Source organism: Gavia stellata, chromosome 19 (genome assembly GCF_030936135.1).
Source record: "Gavia stellata isolate bGavSte3 chromosome 19, bGavSte3.hap2, whole genome shotgun sequence".
NCBI classification, from domain to species: Eukaryota; Metazoa; Chordata; class Aves; order Gaviiformes; family Gaviidae; genus Gavia; species Gavia stellata.
Window position 1 is genome coordinate 2,691,712 of NC_082612.1, and position 19,274 is coordinate 2,710,985.

Below are 19,274 nucleotides of genomic sequence, written 5' to 3' on the forward strand. Positions count from 1 at the left end.
TTCCCGAGGGAGCCTGGTGTGTGATGTGAATTGTGGCAATGGCTCTGAATGTGGCGGAAAAGACGTCAGCATTTGAGCAGGCAACAGCCACTTTGCATGTTGGCGCTGATCTAGGCTATAACCCCTAGCTGGATCTAAGAGGGATGGAGACACGTAGGGTTCCTCCTGCTGTGGGGGAGTCCCAGAGGGCCCTGTGGGTGTCCATGCCAATGGCTCAGAGGCCACATCAGAGTTGAATTTCTTAGGAGTTCAAGCTTGTGTTGTCTTCTCAGAGAGGAAAGATCATTCACAAGACACTGCCTTGGTTTATGGAGCTCTTTCCCCTGTAAAAGGAGAACACGAGTCTGGGAAAAGACCACAACCTTTTCTGGCCACAGAGTCGGGCAGAGTAGCTTCCCTGCTGCAGGAAAGAGTTCCTCCCTCAAATAAACCCCAAGCAAAGCGGAGACCTCAATTAGTGCTTGAGTAAGGACTCGAGGCATTCCCTCAGCATGTGTGTTACGCAAGGGTCAGGTTCTGCTGCCCTGATTCCCGTTCCTCCCTGAAACTGCAGGCATTAAGGCACATGCCTCAAATACATGAGCAGTCCCACCTACTGCCCTGGCCTGCCCCAAAGCGCCCTGCTGAAGCAGAGCCAGCAGCCCTAGTTTCACAAGCACTGACACCCACTGGTCCTATATTTGGGGTCACCCAGCAGCAGGAGCATCAACCCTGCAGTGATGTTCCCCTGTCTTGTGTATCTTATCTCGCTTCCTGCCTTCATAAAGGATCTATAGGAGAGCCAGAATAGGTGCAAGATTGACCTATTGCAGTTTTTTACTGTTTAGAAGCTCATTTATGCTAAATCAGAGAGCAGAGTACATTATAGGACACACTTAATCCGATGAGATTCCTAAAGCCAGCTTGTTATTTGTAAGCTCTCAGCAATGACTGCACTGGACGTCTCTTCCCTGCACCTGGACCCCCAATCCCACCCACTCCCATCTCATAAACATCTATGAGGCAATTTAGGGCAGGGGTCTCTGGAGAAATGCAGCTCTGGTTATGAAACTGCCTTCCCCCTACGAGCCTGGGCCCCATACCATGGCACAGCTCCTTTTCTGCCTGACTCGGATTCTTGCAGCAATGCTTTCCATCCCCAGGCTTGCGAACGGGGCTCTAACTACAACGCAACATGGGTACCCCTTCCTAGTCCTGCCGTGTGCGGAAAGGGACTGGAGGTGCAGGAAGGAGGGGTCGGTATCGGTGCTGCCGGGCAGCCTGGGGCAGTTGTGGGGAGGAGCAGGGCTGCGGTGCTGCCCTGCATTCCTTTCTGCATGGGCTGGTGGGCAAGATGGGCTGAGAAATGGAGTGGGTGTGTGCTACACCCTCCTCTACTCGGGGCTCTCCAGCTGCCGCCCTCTGCCACAGCCAGTCGCTCTCTGAGGATTCTTGCTTGAAGGCCGGACCTTGATCAGCTGCATTTTTAAAAGTGGGACTCGTCCTTAATCTGCTGGGATTAAAGAGGGATGCAGTTTTAGCTACTCCCCAGAATTTAGGTGGTGTAAACAAGTGTTTTGCAAACCCCAGGACCAATGACAATCTGTCGCTGTAAGCAAAAGCAAGCACTCCGCCCTGGTTGGGGCCAGGCTGTGATCTTCACGCCAGAGTTTGAGACCCCAAACCTGTGGTCCCACTAACGCTAGTGATTGTGGTTGCACCCATCAGCTGGTGCCTGCCCTGTGGGGCGCATAGGACTTGCCCTCTGAGGGTTCAGATGTGTTTCCAGTAGAGTTGTTGCATCTTCTCCCTGGTAGAAAAGCGAGAAATGGGAGGGAGGGCAGAGAGGCTCAGACAACAGTTCATTGGATTAATTTAAATGTACATTCTTCAGTAGGTTCAATCTGTTTCACAGCTTTTTTCTGCCTGCTTGGCTTCCTCTTGCGGGACAGTCACCAAGGACCCATTTCCACTGGCAGGGGATGCCAGGGAGCTGTCGCTCAGTCACTCTCACTGCCGGGTAGGTGGGATGCTGCCCCACGGCCATGCTGCGGCCTGAGGCAGGCAGGCAGCGCTGCCCTGCCAGCAGACAGCGAGACCTTGCTGACAGAGGACACGCTGCGGGCCAGGGGCTGTGTGGGGAACATAATCGTGCCTCGGGGTGCCCCCAGGAGCTGCCAGATCTCCCCCGAGGTGGAGCTGCCCAGATACTCCCAGGGCCTGCGCCCACTGCTGTCCCGCACCTGCACCTGGCACCCCAGCTGCAGCACCAGCACCTTGATGACGAGCTGGTGGCCGTGTATGGCGGCCAGGTGCAGCGGAGTGTACCCGCAGCCCGAGCGGGCGTCCACGTCCAGGGCCAGTCCAGCCTGCCGCGCCGCTGCTGCCAGCTCCTGCAGGCCTGGCCCATCACCGTGCTTGGCCAGCCAATGTAGGACTGTGAAGCCTGACATGAAGTCCCGCTGCAGGGCCAACTCCGGCTCTTCCAGGAAGAGCCCCCGCACCCGGGCCCAGCACCCTGCTGACACCGCCACTAGCCAGGCGTGCTCCCGCTGCCCCAGCGGCACCGACAGCCCCCGGCTTGGGACGTTCCTAGTGGAGCTCTTGGAGGGCATGGTGCGGGGCTGCCGCCCACAGTCCTCTGGCAGCGATGGGGGGATACCCTGCACCTCCAACAAAGCAAGCTGGCACCTGATGCTCCTGAAGACAGGCAGCGGTGCTGGGGGGCTTCTCTCTGGGGCCCGGAGTGGTGCGGGTCCCTGTGCTGGCAGCAAGGACTGGGCTGGGGGTGGCCGGGCAGGGGGTGGCTGGGTGGGGGAGTGTGGTGGGGACTGGGCTGGGGGTGGCCTGGTGGGGGGCAGCACCCCAGGACCTGATGGCAGTGGCAGGGTTTGGTACGAGTGCAGCAGCAGGGCTTGACATGGGTTTGGTCCATTTGGGGTCAGCACCCTGGATCCCCTTGGCAGGGATGGGGAGGGCCCGGTGGGGAGTTGCTGCAGGGACCTGGACTGTGATGGGGGCAGCCGGGTGGAGGGTAGCACCGCGGGGCCTGACAAAAGCGGTGGGGATGGGGAGGGGCTGGCAGGGAGGGCCTGCAGGGACCGGGACAGGGGCAGCACCCCTGGGGCGGACAGCAACGGCAGCGACCGGGACGGGGGTGACTCGGCTCGGGGTGGCGGCGGGGACCGGGGTAGGGGCAGCTCGGTGCGGGACAGCACCCTGGGGACATATGACAGCAGTGGGGACTGGGATGGTCCGGTGGGGGGCCGCCCCCCCGGGCCTGCTGAGGGGGGGGGGGGCTTCGGTAGGGGCGTCCTGGTGGGGGGCGGTGGCGGAGACCGGGGCTGAGGCAGCCGATCAGGGGGCAGCACCCCGGCGCCCGATGGCACTGGCAGCGACTGGGTTGGGGGCGGCCCTCTAAGGCCTTGTGGTGGCAGGGACCCGAACGGGGCTGACACAGCGGGAAGCAGCACCCCGGGCCCCGGCGGCAGCGGTGGGGACCGGGACCGGGGCGCTCTGGCAGAGGGCGGCTGCAGGGTCTGGTATGGGGGCGGCCCGGCGGCAGGCAGCGGCGGCGATCGGGGCCGTGGCGGCCCCGCGGGGGTCAGCGCCCCAGGACCCGACGGCAGCGCCGGGGGCCGGCAGCGGGGTGGCCCGTCGGGGCGCAGCGCCCAGGGGCCCGAGGACAGCGGCCGGGTCCGGTACGGGGGCGGCTGCGCGGGGGGCGGCGGCGGGGAGCGAGAGCGGGGCGGCCCGGCGGGGGGCGGCGCCCGGGGGCCCGGCGGGGGGGCGGCGGCGGCGGCTCGGCGGGCCCGGCGGCACTCGCAGCAGGGTCCGCCGCGGCCCCGGGCGGCGCAGCCCCCCGCGACGGCGGCCCCCGGGGGCTGCCCTCCGCCGGGCCGCTCCTTCGCCGCCGCCTCCCCTGGGGGGCCGCGCCGCCGGCCGGGGTCGCGTCGGGGCGGCGGCTCCTTCTCTTCCTCCTGTTTCTCCTGCTTTTCCTCCGGCGGCGGCAGCTCCTCATCGAGGAGGTCGCGGTACCTGCGGCGGAGGACGACGTCCTTGGAGGCGCCGGGGGCGGCGGCGGGGTGGACGGTGGCCAGGGAATTGACGAGGCTCTTGAAGTATTCGCGGCGCTCCCGCCGCTGCTGCTCCGTCAGCGCCGGGTCGCGGAGGAAGCGCTGGAAGTGGCGGAGCAGAGCCGTGTTGGGGGCTCGGCCCCCGGCCCCCCAGAGGAAGTCCAGCACGGCCTCCTGGCTCAGCTCCCGCGCCATGCTCCGGGCTTGCCACCTCTCGGTACTCCGGCTCGGTGCTCGGTGCTCGGCGCTGCACCCAGGTGCGCGGCGCTGCCGCGGCGGGGAAACCCGCCTCTTGCCGCGCTGGGCCTCTCCTCCTCCTCCTCCTCCTCCTTCGCAGCCGGGCCGCCACCCCCCGGTTGCCTTTGCCCGGGGTGGCGGCCCGTGGGGCTGCGCGGCTGGGGTGACAGCGGTGAGAAACGGCGGTGGTGAAGGGGAGAAGCAGGGTAGAGGGGCTGGAGGAGCCTTGCGAGGGCTCCGAGAAGCGCCAGCCTAATTTGCTGGCGTGCAGTGAGGAGAAAGAGCACTTTATCAGTCGTTACGTCAGTGAACAGACGGGAGGCTATGGGCACAAATCGAAATGCAAGAAACTCCGTTTGTGTGCGAGGAAAAACTCTTTTACAGTGAGGGTGGTCAAGTGCTGTAGCAGGTTGCTTGGAGAGGTTGTGGTCTCCATCCTCAGGGACATTCAAAGCTCCACTGGATGCAGTCCTGCTCTGTGTGACCCCGCCTGAGCAGGGGCTGGACCAGAGCACCTCCAGAGGTGCCTTCCAACCTGAACCGCCCCATGCTTCTGTGACTTACGAAAACTGGCAATAAAGATACATGAATGCGATGTGGTTCAGGGTAGCTGTTATTACGAGTGCGTGGCATTGTACCCGTGTACGACAACCACACACAAATACCAGGAGTGCCTGAAGTCAAATTATATCTCGTATCATCTCTGTATTCACCATGTGGCTGAGGTAGTTTGGACGCCCATGGTACTGGAGTGGGGATCTAACAGTGTTCTGTATCGCTAATGCTATTACCACAAGTGTGCACGGTACAGCCGAGAGGGATGGATAAGGTCAGTGCCCCAGTGGGCAGCATGCCCTGGGTACACCAAAGAAATGACAGCCCCTGCCCCAAGGAGTTTGGGGAGTGAGTAGTGGGTGGAAAGCGTGGGAGAGAGGGTGTGCTGTTTTTTCTGTCTTACAGTCAGGGAACAGAAGCATGGAGGGGCTGACCTCAATATAGGCTCACCGACTTTCAAAAGGTCTGCATCGGGCCCTAAGTCACACTCCAGAAATCATCTCTCTTGCAGGCTCCCGGGTATCCATAACTATTTTTAGCTGCCTGTCATCTAGGCAGCTGGAATATCCTCCAGCCCACTGCAAATCCAGAGTAAATGCAACCTTCACAAACCCCGGGCAGAGATTGCAATAGATGGCATGTACAGGCTTGTGATTTCTGTTTTGGTAACACAAAACCTTAGGACAACTTTTAAGGTTCAGACCCTGCAAACACATGCAAGAGGGGATGCGTGTGGTGGTGTTGCTCTCGAGTAAGCAAGCTAGACAGGTCTGTGCCTTCGGATTGCTGACTCTGAACCGTTAGTTTCTGCCACAGTACATTATCATGCTGGTTTGCAAGATAAATTGCCCTGTGGAGCTGCAGGACTGCTAAACTGTAACGTCTGGAGTGGTGGGAGTAGCCTTAAAAGAAACTTTAAAGTTTCTAGGTTAGAAGTTACAGTTTAGGCAATGTATCGGAAAAGTTTTCCGGTGTGCCAAGGTTTGGGTTGCTTGGGTGGCACGGCCAGAGAAACTGCCCTACGTGCTCTGCCACATCCTGCTTTTGGTTTTCCCTGTGGCGTATATTGTAGGAGAGTGGTGTTCATCTGACTAGGGCACAGGTGCCGGGAAAAGGGTAAGGGTCATGTCAGTATTGTATCATTTTGCACATGCTTTTGGTACAGTTCTTCAAGGCATGAACACCTTTCTCTCTCTTCTTCTGAAGAGTCCTGAATTGCAATCACAATTTGATAGCAGCACGCTCTCAGCGGAAGCGGTTGAGATGAAACAAATGGAGCATAATGATATAATTGTGATCACAAATAAGAGAGGAGAGTAGATTGTGAAGATAAAAAATCCAAGTAAATAACAGTGGCAAATGACAACACTACTACGAAAGTGTTGTTTTGGTTTAATGGACTAAGGTGTGAGCAGGAGGCTTTCCATGATATCATATTTTCATTTAAACACCCTTGGAGGCACTATCTTGCTTACTATAAGCTTAGTTTTGACTAAAAATCCAGAGGCTTTTCTCCTGCGAAACATCAGCTCTCTCCCTGTAAACTTTTTTCTTGAAGTTAGTGAAACACGCTCAGGTAACGTTAAGTGTTACCTTCAGGACTGAGACCGGCACTGAGCGCCGATGCTTTTGCATTGCCGAGGTTGGAAATGCCTCACTGAGCTCATTCGAGTGAAATGGGTTAAACTAACGCTTCTCACTTGACAGTCGCTACTGGTCGGGAGCATGTAGCTTGCCGGATAGCTCAGATGATGGACAATAATACGGCAGTTGGTTGTAACCCATTTGGTTATGACTGTCGATATTCTTTGTAGGCACGTACAAAAGTCTGCTGAGAGGGTAGCTCACGTTGATCCAGAGGCAGACCAAATGCTGGCACGTGTATGTCCCCTTACAGCCTGAGCTGCAAATCACATTTTGGGATTAAGGGGGTATAATGCTGCATGCAGGCAAGGAGAAGCGCAGCCCTGCTACCTGGAGTTGCTTCATTGCCTGCTTCACGCTAAGAGGTTTAAAGAGACTCTTGTTTCCCCTTACGCTCTAATGACTTACCCTGTCGGCAAATTGGTCGCTTTTGGTTGCGGGTAGGAGTCTTCAGAATGGCTGAATTTACCCCGGTCTCGCCCTCTTTGGGAGTTCTGGACACAGCAGTCTCTTGATTCTTTGGGTGAAATTTCAGTAAGTTGTGAGTAGTGCTAATCACAAAATGGAGGCGGGATCAAGCATTACTTCAACATTAAAAAAAAAAATAAGCCCACAGCTTAGTTTTGTAGCTTCCTGCTGTTGTGCAAGTAGATGTTGCCTTTAGGGACCTATATACCTGTGTTTGTTTTTAAACGGGAGGTAAGTTAACCCAAATTCTGTGTCTGCTTGCATATTTTCTCATCCCATGTAATTGGACACATTGCCCCGCAGCTGACACAAAAGGCACTGACGTGCCATATCTCCAAAATGATGCAAAACAGCTTTGGAAAAACGGAAAGAGTTATCGCAGGGTCTCTAGGATGAGGGACTGGCAATTCCCTTTGCACGGGTACCCATTTATTAGCAGCAGTTATGAAACTTTCAGGAGCGAGGGGTCTGCTTCTTCCCGCTGAACACTAGGAATGCAAGGAACTACGCTAGCGGAGATCTAGAAAGATTGCAGAACATTTCTTTGTCTTGATGGGTTTTTTTTCCCCTACTCTTTCAGCATGAACAGCCATACCCAGGAAGGTCTGTATGCATGAGTATCGAGGAGAAAACTCGGCCGCAGCTCTCCCAGCTTCGGGCCAAGGAAGGACACGGTGAGTCACGTTCGGGTTTTGCAAACGCAGAAGATGTTTGCATTAGTTAAGTTACGCTGATGCAGGAGTATCATGCATGCCTGTAATTCAGACAAGGGGAAGCTATGTCTGCCTCACCCACAGGTGCAACGAGGGCAACTCTTTAGATACGATCATCAGGTTTCCACTAGAGGCTGCACTGGTCGGAGCACATTTCCCAGTACAAGCACGCTCAGCTCCTCCTCACCTGGAGCCATGCCTGCAGGAGGAATTTGCTACAAGAGCATGAGTCTAATATAGCAGCCTTCCTAGGGTATTAGCAGTAACGCCTAACATGTTAGTGTAATAAAAGCACCGCGTCAACTATGCTTGCAAAATTTTACTGGTGGAAACCCCATTAGCTTTTTTTGGTGTAGCAGCTTTGCTAATGATGGCTGCACCTGTGCCCAGTTAAGGGCTGCTGCCCCAGGTGCAGCTCCTCAGCCCGGGTGAGGAGCCGTGCCAGGTAGTGCTCGTGCGCTTCCTCTGGTTCCCGTTTCGTCTGGGGGCTGCCGGAGCAGACGTGGGTGACTGCTCTCAAATGCCAGCTCCTGAGCCCTTCAAAATGCAATAAAAAGAGCCGCAGGAAGGAAGCGCCTGGACTTTATAGCCCTCTATGAGCAACCATGTGTTTCTTCCTAGTGGTACAAAAGTGACTTTTGGAGCAAAAAGGTAAAAGTTTTAGGTTAAAGGGTGTGCAAACGGTAAGTGTACCCCTGAGGTCTATTTACTTACTACCCTGGATCATTTACTTGTAGGAGGTGGTCTCAGCTTTTATCCTTTTGGCTTTTTCTGTTTTGATTCTGTGGATGTTCACGTAAGGGGGTAGCTCTGATATGGCTGTGATTCAACATGTCCTTTGTGTCTGGGGTGAATCAGGGATCTGTCTTTTGTAGCCTTTTGGGGTTTTACACCTTGCAAAACGCTGCAGGACCTGACCCGGCAGGGCCCTTCCGTCCTTGCCACCTTGGTTAAAGACTTGCAAACAGACATATTAAATTCAGCCTGAAGACTCCCACCTTTGCGGGTAAAGGGCTATCATGCTTAACATCAGGATGTTAAGCATTTTGCCAGTTGGAGCAGCAAGGAGCCAGCTGTGCTTCCCTTCATCCCTGGAAATCACTTACTGGCGTGGGAGAGCAGCCGGCCACTGAGGCATGGCTGTTGTTTGGTATACCCAGCTTGTTTAAAACCGCAGTATGGGTGTGTTTGGCAGAGGGGGAGAGCTGAAAGAGAAACAAGAGGAATGATGTGTTTGGTTTTGCCCTCCGTGTCGTTATACAATGGCATTAGGGGCTCTGTTGGCAAACCGTCCCAGCTGCAGGAGCTCTTGTCTGACCCCCTGTTATAAATACCTCCTTGCTGAATCCCCATCCTCCTCCTTAACCAAACGGGTAGGAGCAGGACCTTGCCGCTCGCTTGCTTGGCCATCTCTTTGCAAGGGCCCCTGGAGCAGAGGGGGCTCTTTGGTTTCAGCTGTGCCCCCATCGCTGTGGGGCTGCCAGGGTCGGAGAGAGTGACGCTCTCAGGTGAAGGGGACGGGTACAGGCGGCCGGGCTGGGGGGGAGCGGGCAGGGAGCAGGCGGGGCTCCCCCTCCCCAGGCCGGCCGGGCTGGGGTGCAGAGCCCCGGAGGGCTCGCTGGAGGGCTCGCTGGGAGAGGGGTTCACTGCAGTTACCGCTGGGGATTGAGTGCAGCCCGCCCGGCTCCCGCCTGCTGTCGGGGTGCCCCGAGCCGTCGCGGGGCTGCAGCCGGCCGGGGCGGCGCCGCCCGGCGGCCCCGGGGGAGGGCCGGGGGGGTCCCGCCTCGCCGCCCGGCCCCTTTGCATTGCGCATGGGCCCTCCCCGCCGGGTGGCCATGTTGCAGCCCTAGCAGGCAGCGCAGAGGCGGCGGCGGGCCGGGGAGCGCAGCGCACTGCACCGCACCGCGATGGCCGTGGCCGTGGGGAGACCGGCGGTGGGTGCGGCGGCGGGGAGCGGGGCCGGGCAGCGCAGTGCGGGAGGACGGAGGGGTGCGGTGCGGGGGGTGAATTGCCCGGGTGCGGCGGCGTGCAGCGCCGGGGATGCCGTGCCCGGGATTGTAGGGGCGCAGCGCCCGGCGTGTAACGCGGAGGGTTGCGGGGGTGCGATGCCGGGGGGGACGGCGGGCTCGCCGGGGCGCCGCCGCTTGTGCCCGTCCCGGGGGGGCTGCGGCGGGGGGGGGCCGCGCAAAACTTTTTCGGCCCCGGTTTGGGGCCGCGGCTCTTTGTTGCAGCGGGGCCGGGCCCGGCGGCGGGCGGCTCGTCCCGGAGCCCTTCGCGTTGAGCCGCGCGGGGCAGCGGGGAGACACCGGGGGTGGTCCCCGGGCGGCGCCCGCCGGGGCTGGGGCCGCGTTTAGTGCCTTGCCGCCGGTGCTTCTGCCCCGCCGATTCCCATGGATGGGAAAACTTGGGACTGGGGAGGGCTGTGCCCCGTGCGGGGTGGGCAGCCGGGCGGGGGGTGCCCGCAGCCCCCGGGGAAAGGCTTTGGGCGCTCGGCTGCGACGGGCAGCAGTCACGGAAATCCCGGCGGGAAAGTCTTCCGAGAGGCACGCATGTTCTGCATCTCCCAGCGTGACCGTTTTTCTGGGGATGTGGTGGCCGGGAGCTTTTAACATCCATGTTGAGAAAGACAAAGGATTTTCCCTTTACAGCGAGAAAGGGGGGGCGAAAAAAACCCCAACAAACCCACAAAAACCCACTAACAGATGCTGTTCCCGGGGAAAAAAAAAGTCTCTCTTGCATGCAGCTTGCAGAAACGTGAATGAAACTCCCCCATGACCAGACTGAATGCACTTTTGTGCATCGTCGGCCGGGGGAGGGAGAGAGACTTGACCGACTTCCCGGTGATTTTTTTTGGCACTTGAGAGTAAAACAGATGTTGCCCATGAGCAGAGGACTTGAATGTGGCTCCTTCTCATAATAAGAAAATGGTCTGCGTTCAAGATGTGACCAGGATGAGGCAGTTTCTTTTAGCCTTTATTATGCGTTTATGGATCTGCGGGGCTATACGGTTCCTCTGATGTGGCAAAGCAAATGTATGAAGATGGGGTTAATGGTGTCACTGGAGGTGGGGAAGTTATGCTACGAAGCAAAATAAGAGCTGATGTTTGTTAACAGAATACCTATAAATTATACCAGCTGTCTGTAAAGCTGCTTTTGAACTGATTCCTTGATCTTAAGGTCTAAAGCGTACTTGGAAATTGAAGTTTGTCTTTCAGTGTGAGATGCATTGAAATCACTCCTTCAGCTGGGTTTTAGGGCAGGTTGAAGGGTATTGCCAAGCGGAGCCGTTTTGCTTTGTGTAGAGTAGCAACCTCACAATGTGAACAGACTGGGGAGCTTGGCTTATTGCGAGACATGATTGCCGTTTGTTCTTGGGTGTGTGTTTTGCTTTATTCTTCTGTCATTAAACTCATGCCACTGCTCAGCCTCTGATGTTTTTGGTTAATCGAAGTCCACTGGCAGTCCCAAAACAGCATCCACAGAGGGTTTTGCACCAGTTAAACTAAATTGATATCTGTGTGCCGCTGAGTACGGTCCAGTGGGACTGACTGCAAAATAAGCATCCTTCAGCGTGAGAAGCATGTGCGTGTGGGAGAGGGAAGGATGAGGGCACTCAGCTTCCTTGTAAGCAGCTGGTGGGCAGAGCGTTCATCCTCCAGAATCGGTGCTTTTTGGGGAAGAGAGTTGTTTTATCTTAGGGTGATAAGAGAAGAAGGGACAGCGGGCTGGTATTTGGTAGGTGTTGGGGGCATTTTGTCTCATATACCTTCTTATCTAATCTTCTCTGCTACCGCTTTGCATGCTGCTATTGTGTTACTGGGAGGATGGTAGGGAGTTTGAAGAAATAGTTAATTATACGGTAGAGCAAGGTGAGGCTGATGAATGTTTGCCTATCAAGCTTTCAATGTAATAATCATATTTTATAAGGGCCCTGAGTGGTATGCGTCTTGTTGGAGGGAGCATGGGGATAGAATTAAAGGAAGGGGAAAAGAAAAGGAATGAAACAAGGAGTTTGACTTAAAACTAAGATAACATTCCTGAGTCACAACCTTTTACGTCCTGGCAGGGTATGACATTATGTTAATTGTAAAAGCATGCATAAAAAATAACTTCAGGGAACTGCTCTGAAGTGTCTGTGTTTAATTGTAGCCGAGCAGGGCGTGTTTTGGTAGGATGGGCGGCTTTCATTTGAAGGCCCTGATCCCACAGATGTGAAGGCACATGTGTAATGCACTGCTTGGAATTTCATTTGACTTAATAGGGACTGATCTTGGTATGTAAATGTAAAGGTATGCATAAGCAAAGTTTTGGCAGGGTTGGTGCTGGGAGCTGCCATGGGACCTCTCAGCTGACGAAAGCCATGCATATGCTTAAACATACTTGGGGGTAGAAGGATGTATACGGTCATCTGTGCTGGCTCTATCTGGGCTCGCTGTGAGATAAGCCACTTGCAGTCTGGAAACTGTTGAGATGTGCTAGAGAGGGGATCCCTTTCTTCCTCCTGGGTTAATTGCCAGCATCTTCACCAGTACTGGGTGGTTTCTCAGTAGTTCAGAGCATGGAAGAGGGCTCTGGCCTCCCTACCTTCTCTTTATTTGTTTATCCTAAATGTTTACAGAATCATAGCTTGGTCTAGTTAAGGGAGCAAAACTAACGTTTACTCATAGGTAAATGCTAACATAGACTCCCCTCCAAGTCAAGCAAAAATTGATGGCAAATGAAGCTGGAATACAAATTTTACGTGGGGGCCATGGAAAACGTTACCTGAGAGATAGCACGGTGTATTCTTCCGTCTGTTTTAAAAACACTTGATAATGAGAGACTGCCAGTTTCCATGGAGGGGAGGGAATGAAAGAGAGAGACGAGAAGGTAGAGCAGGGCTAATAGATAAAGCACGTAGAGTCTTCAGCTCTTTCTCCAAGCAGCAGATCTACCAACACCCTCTGGGGTCAGCAAGAGCTGTGGCGCAGTGCCTTTGGAAAGCCACATCCATGCGTGTTGGTGGGTAGAGCAGAGCCACCACGAGCACTGATTGTAGACGAGGAGATGAGCACTGTGAAAGGGGATACACCCTTGTCTCTGTGAGTCTTCTGGTGCTCTTGCTAGCTGAGTGTCTGGTCGTCTTCACTGACGAAGGTGCGACTGGGTGGGAGAAGAGCTACTGAAGGTGGTGAGCTGAGACGGATGAGGCGGGCCGGGGATGGACCCTAGGGCAGGGGGTGAATTGTCACACTCCAGGCACAGGGCAGCAGCAGTGCTCTGGCTACTTAACAGCTTGGCGCTTTCCAAGTTAACTTCAGGGCTGAGTTGTCCCTGCTGTTGGTTATCCTCCAGGGAGCATCGCGGGGCTGCGGCCTCTCCTCACGCTGAACGTGGCGATGTGGGCTTGGGTGGCACTGCTGGGGCGGCTGAGATGGCCAGGGGCACGGGTTTGGGCTTCCTTGCCAGCTTTCAGCTGCAAGGTGTGGCTTTTTGGGCCTGGCCCGGCTCAGCTGCCTGTGCCAGGGAGGCAGACCTGGGCAGTGCACGCAGGACTGTATTTTAGTTTGTGAACTCCTTGTTTCCTTTATTCACCTCGGTGCCTTGTCTGCAGTAGGAAATTCTTTCAGACAATTCTTGTTGCTCTTGTTGATGTTAACAATGGTGGGAACCTGCCGCCTCCTTGCCTTGTTTTCAGCGCAGCCTCAGTCGTGGGGCAGGTTATGTGTCCAGCCCACCACAAGCTCAGGGCCTCTAGCTTTTCCAGCATGAAGCGAGCTGACCTGGAGTCAGGATCTGATGGAGATACTTGGAAAATCCTTATTTTGTGTAGATGAAATCATAGGGAATCAGTTTTAGTGTCTGAGTAGGGCCTCTGAAATAATGATGGGGATTGATTAAGTAAGCAGCATGAATCTGAGAAGTAAAATATTTACTTAGAGCTGAGGCATGTTTTACATGTCCCCTTCCCACCCTGCAGCCCCTGAGAGAGATGGCTTTGCTGGCTGGCTGCCCAGTCTGGAGAGATTTGAGGGTTGTTGCTTCTTTTGTGCCCTTGGTATGTCTCTTCCTCTCAAGGTAATGCCGAGAACGTGGGCACGAGGCTGCTCAGTAGCTTGTGGCTTGCTTTGCAGGAGAGATGCCAAGGGGACAGGGTCTTCTGTTGGTTTGGCAAATGCTTCTGCCTTGTCCAACCTCTTTGTGGGCTTGGTTTGGCTCTAGGCTTCAGTCCTATAAGCTACAGCGGCTCCTGCGGGAAAAGATACTGAAGCAGTTTCAGCTCAGAACAGCGGGGTGTAACCAGGTGATTTAAAAAGAAACAAAAAAAGCCCCACAATAGTACTTCAAGCTTTTTTTTAGCTATACGATCTAGCTGCCTTCACTTCCAGCTCTGTGAACAGCTCTCCAGCCTACTGTAATAAGTGATGCGTAATAATGGTTTGGACAACCACCACGGTGCTGTTAGCATTCAGCATTAATACTGGTGGAGAATACTCCAGATCAGAGACAGAAAACCAAGTTCAGGGTCTTGCTGTCTTAGCCAAGAGCAGCGCTAACAAAAACTTACCTGCAATGTTCTTCTTTCTCCCTGTATTATAAGTGCTAGTTTGCATGCTGCTATGTGATGCATTCAGTGAGGTGGGAAGAAGTTATGCTCTTTCTTGGCCGCTTCATTAGTTCTGGATCCCTTTCGGTCTCTTCTACGCCATGGTGCCTGGTCTAGACGTATGTGGGCCAGGACTTGCAGGAGTTGCCAGAGCTGTTTTCACCCATGGCTCGGGCAGGTGTGATTAATGTGGGTGTAGGCGTTGCATGAGGTGGTGGAGAAGGAGCCCTGAGAAGGAGGAAAAGCTCCCTGTGGTTTTCCATTAGCAATACCCAGCCCTTCTGCGAGCTTTCTCCCTGTGGCTCCGCTCTCTGCTTGTACAGCGTAAGTGATACCCACTGCTGGCATGAAACACGTAGGCCAAAGGCTATTATTGCCATTTCACTAGTAGTAAATTATTTTGCCCAGCTCTGCAATTGGTAAGTCTTGTGCTATCTTTGGTAGTCCTTATTTAAAAATACAGACTGTGCCTGTGTTTAGAAAAGTGGCGAAGTAGCCTTAGGATCTGAATTTGTAATTAGAGCTTTTGAAGTTGCTGGAAATGTGGAGGAGCTGAATCTTTTTCTTGCAGGCTTATGCTTTTTGTTTTCTTCAGCAGCATCCCACATAAGGTGATGGCAAAGAGCAGACTACTACTGGTTTTTGGCTTTTTTAGGTTTGGTGGGGTTTTTTCCATCTCAGCTTACAGCTTCTTTAGACCTTTCTATTAGCTAATGGGATTTTCTGTTACCATTTTTGCATCCCAGATACATTTTCAGATGGGATTTAGCTGCTGGAAATATGTTATTGAAGTACTGTAATTGCGGATTATTTCTTTACCAGATCTGGTAATGAATGCTTGGCATAAACTAATAGAAGAAGACTTGTTTTAGAAATGTTTTGGTTTTGCCACAGATGTTGCCCGCTTTGCCAGTGGCTCCTGAGAACAGATTCCTGCACACAGCAGTAGTTCTAATAGGAATTGTTTTGGAAATCTGTGTGCATCTCATGTATTTCATTCAGAAATGACATTAACCTCTCTCACATGAAGGGAGTGGAAGGGGAGAAATCATTTGCAGGACTGTTTGGGGCTGTCTGTGGATCTGATGGTGTTCTGCAAAGTCTGTAGGTGTTTTGCCGGGGGGTTAACTGGATGCAATGTAAAATACAATGTCCCTTGTAGGCAAGAGACTCGACAGAATCTGTTTGCCAGATGTGTGTTGAATGCACCAAGTGTGCTAAATGCTTTATTTAAGCACATTACCGTGCCTTGAATTAAGTTTCTGACGGTCTGGTGGTGGCAGCCTCTGTTTTTGTCTGTAAACAAAATTAAGGTGGGAGAGGAGCAGGTTTGGTAGACGGCTTGCTCGGCTTGCTCGGTGACAGCGGGAGCTTGTATTTCCCTCTTCCGCAGGGCAGCACAGTGACAGATTTGCAGTCAGGTACAAGAGCACAAACTGCAGTAGAGATGGGATTGCAAGTCTGCTTTTCGTCTTTCAGATGGAGGTACCCACTTGTAGCCACAGCCAAATCGTAGCGTTTCAAAGCACACAAATCGTGTCTTTTCAGGCCCTGTAAAAACCCATCTCCTCCAATCTGGGTCAGCCTAGGAGCTTTTGGCAGCTTTCAGATGGATGAAGAATAGCAGGGTGACGGTCCTGGCTTTATTTTCCCGGGACAAAATTTGGCAGGCAATAGTCTAACTTAGAAATAAGAAATTTGCAACCTGGAAAGGTGAAGGTATCTGGTTATCACTGACATTTGTTCCTGGCACCTCTCTGCGGTGATACGGATTACCCCACATCCTCTAGATGTGTGTAGGAAACGTACAGGGTTGCCGATGAAGAGGTTGTGCATAAATGTAGTTGGATTTCCCTTTTCTTGCTTCTTCATGTGATTAAAGATTTTCCTTTTCTCCGTCTCCTTGGATTTCTTGGATATCTGCAGAATGAACTTAGAAACAGCATGGCTAATGATATCTCAACAGTTGTTGTTTTGTTCCTAGTTTGAGATGTCAAGACTGATTTTTTTTTTTAATTTTTTTTTTTTCAGAAACTGCTGAATTAAGTAACTGTAAACAGTTCTCATTTATTCTCAGCTTTTACGGCAAAAAGATTAGGTCGTCACACTGTGAGCAGGTATATTGCTAGCTGTAAATGCTAGCAGTGATTTTAAGGCTTAATGCAGCCGTCTGGGGCTGAACATATGCACAGTCCTCAAATCTTCATGTCAAGGCCCCAAGAGGAGCAGGGGTTTTGCTAGATGGTCTGGTGACTTGTAAATCACACCACTTCACCACCACATCTGTTGGCTGCTGCTTTTTCCTCCCCCCAATCTGTTTCTTGTCCAGGTTGAGCTATGGCAGGTCTCACTGTGCCTTTTCTTTCTCAGTCAGTCAGAGTTCCGTGCTCTGAGGGTTTTTTTTTTTGCCTGTGTGTAAGCACAGGGGTGTAGACACTGGGGAGGGGCGGGGGGGGGGGAATAAAAGTAATTCCTCAAATCATCTCAGCAATTTTATCTGTAAAACTTTCCCTAGTTGTGGACAGGTAACTCAACTTGCTGCTGCTCTTGTTTTTAACAGAAGAAACAATGAATCAATGATTACGCCTTTGTTAGCTTATAGAATCAGAAATTAGGGTTTTCAATTCCATTTGAAAATGGTTTTGTTTGGTTCCTTTGTATTGTATATCATTTTCCAAGCCAAGAGAAATCCTTAAGGCTTTTAAATGAACGCTTTTCTGGCACAAAGTATCTTTTATCACAGAAAATGCCAACCTAGTCTCATTCCGTTTCATCTGTCTCATTAATATTGCATACATGGCGCTTTAATATGGCAGCCAAAGCAAAGCAGGGAATTTCAGCTAATATCTGACAATGGCAAGCTGAGATTAAATGACGTCTGAGCACAATCTGCTATATATAAAGTAATTGGCATTTTCCAGGAGCATTTGACCTAATTTATGGGTTTTTCTCCCCCTGCCCCCTCAAATCTGTCTTCAGAGGTTGGTTAGTCACCAGGATTTCTGAGCCTCCAGCCTGCTTTTGAGAAGGTGCTTGGTGCCAGCCAGTCCTCTGAGCACCCGTGGGGGTGAGAGGTGCTAAGCATCTGTGGGGAGTAGGCTGTTGGGGGCTGAGGGTGCTCCCCTGGTCGGTGTCAAGGCTGATGTGCGAGGGATTCCTGCGGGGAGTGGGCACGAGAAAGGTCGGAGAGTGCTGCCTCTGCACCAGCCCCTGCAAGATGCTATTCGGCTGTGCCAGACCCATTTTGGAAGTCATGAAATGAGTCCCTGGCCAGAATCCGGAGGCAGCCCTCCTTCCTGGCTTTGAGTGAGCTCTTGCAGAGCACTCCTGTCTTTCTTGTAGGCCTAATAAATGTTCAGGTCTTGGGGCAGTGGGAGGTTTTGGTGATGGCAGCACAAGTCCCTGGTGTCCAGTGGAGGTGGAAAGTGGCACCAGATCTGGGAGCTGCTTCACGCTGGGGAAAACTTGCCTGCAAAGTCTCTGCTTTGGCCCTGGGCCAGCTCTTCAGCAGAGCAGAGGTAAACCCTTCCTGATGCCTTGAATTACAAAGAAGCTGGGCTGAAAGTTGAAACTAAAGAACTTGGCAAATAAGTGCCTTACCTTCTGGGATGTGGAGTTAATGGTCACTGGACAATTTAGTTTGGTTTCTGATATATAACTGCCCAAAAGTAGTTGTGTCAGGGAACCTTGGGTTTTGTGTTTCCAGGTAGCTGAATATTCGTCCTGCTGAAAAGCACTTTTATTCAGCTTTTGTAGTTATGCAATTATTCATTATTAGATCATTAATTACAAGAGCCACGTGGGATTAGGGCTTGTGTGGTTGGCATGCTGCAAGTGTTCCAGCTCCTCATTTGCTGGCTGGTCTTGGGCAAATACCTTCATTTTAGTATGCCTTTGTTTTCTCTGTTTGTAAAGCAGATGGTAATTCCTTTCCTCGTTCTGTAAGGCGCAAAGCTGTGATCAATGAATTAATAGCATGGCCGTAGTCACCTTTACAAACCGAGCCCTATGGTACCAAATCTAGTGAGATCTTGTGGCACAGAAGCATTACCAGACTAATGCTTTTAATTGAAAACGCTTTTAAGAAAATAACTATTCAAATAGGGTAATGTGCAAGTTATGTGTTCAAGGAGGTTTAACGAGTAATTTCAATAAGGAAGAAGGGTTTAAAAGTGAGCAGCATGAATAACTCCACTGACCGTGTTTCTCTGGGTTTACGTAAATGCAATTGAGGGCAATTTTCACATAGAGCATTCCTAAGACATGGTGAGTTTCTCTGTTGTAGGCCAGAACCACTTAAACATCAAAGCCAGAGGTGTTTTGGTTTTGTTGTTTAAACAAAAACATTATTTGAAATTGTAGTCTGATGTGTGACTGCTGCCTGTTACTGAACACAGCCACGTTTCCCCCGGGTTTGGCCTCGCCAGGAACGGAGCTCAGAAAAGCTTTTTTTCCATGGGATGTGCATTACTTGGGTTTGATGTAACCCAAGGAAAGCAGTATTTTTTTTATGGCCTAACCAAGCAACCTGATGATTTCTTCCAGTGGGATGAGCCAGAAAGCTACAAGTATAAATCCAGGCAAACTAGATGTGATGTGGCTTCCGTGCAACGAAGGGAAGTATCAAGTTCATGCAGGCTAAAAAACTGTTGACGTTTCTGGCATGAAATAGGTGGTTGGTCCCTATGTAAAATAGACAGTAAGGAGTCCCAGGAGAAGGGTGTGCCCATGCTGTCCTGACCCACCTTAACTGTGGTAAATGGGTCTTTTTCTGGACTCTGTGTGTGTGCTGAAATACTTTGGCAATTGGTATTTCTGGTTTGACGTGGTGCTTTGCAGAGGAGGGTCGTGGCCCAGCGTCTGGGGTTCAGTGGTGCTGAATGGTAGGAAGGAGGATGGAGATAGCTGGGTGGGTGCTGTCCTCCTGACTCCTATACAAGTAGGAAGACTGCAAGTCTGTTCTTGAGGTTTATTCTCCAGTTTGCACCCTTAGGGGCTACTGAGTGGCCCAAGGAG

The 19,274-nt window shown here is 52.7% G+C and overlaps 2 protein-coding genes across 3 annotated transcripts in view; one reads left to right on the forward strand and one right to left on the reverse strand.

Moving 5' to 3' along the window:
* Window positions 1-1,979: 1,979 nt before the first annotated feature.
* On the reverse strand, window positions 1,980-4,250 carry SOWAHB (sosondowah ankyrin repeat domain family member B). Its single transcript, XM_059826720.1, has 2 exons — window positions 3,763-4,250; window positions 1,980-3,198 (listed from the first exon to the last, which is right to left on the reverse strand). Exons 1-2 carry the CDS (start codon window positions 4,248-4,250, stop codon window positions 1,980-1,982), a joined length of 1,707 nt encoding a protein of 568 aa, XP_059682703.1.
* Window positions 4,251-9,569: 5,319 nt separating this feature from the next.
* SEPTIN11 (septin 11) overlaps window positions 9,570-19,274 on the forward strand; it is a 57,134-nt gene continuing 47,429 nt past the window's right edge. For both annotated transcript variants that reach the window (XM_059826943.1, XM_059826942.1), the window contains exon 1: window positions 9,570-9,606. In XM_059826943.1, the coding sequence (XP_059682926.1) occupies window positions 9,580-9,606 (27 nt within the window). In that variant the 5' untranslated portion in view covers window positions 9,570-9,579. The remainder of the gene's footprint in view (window positions 9,607-19,274) is intronic.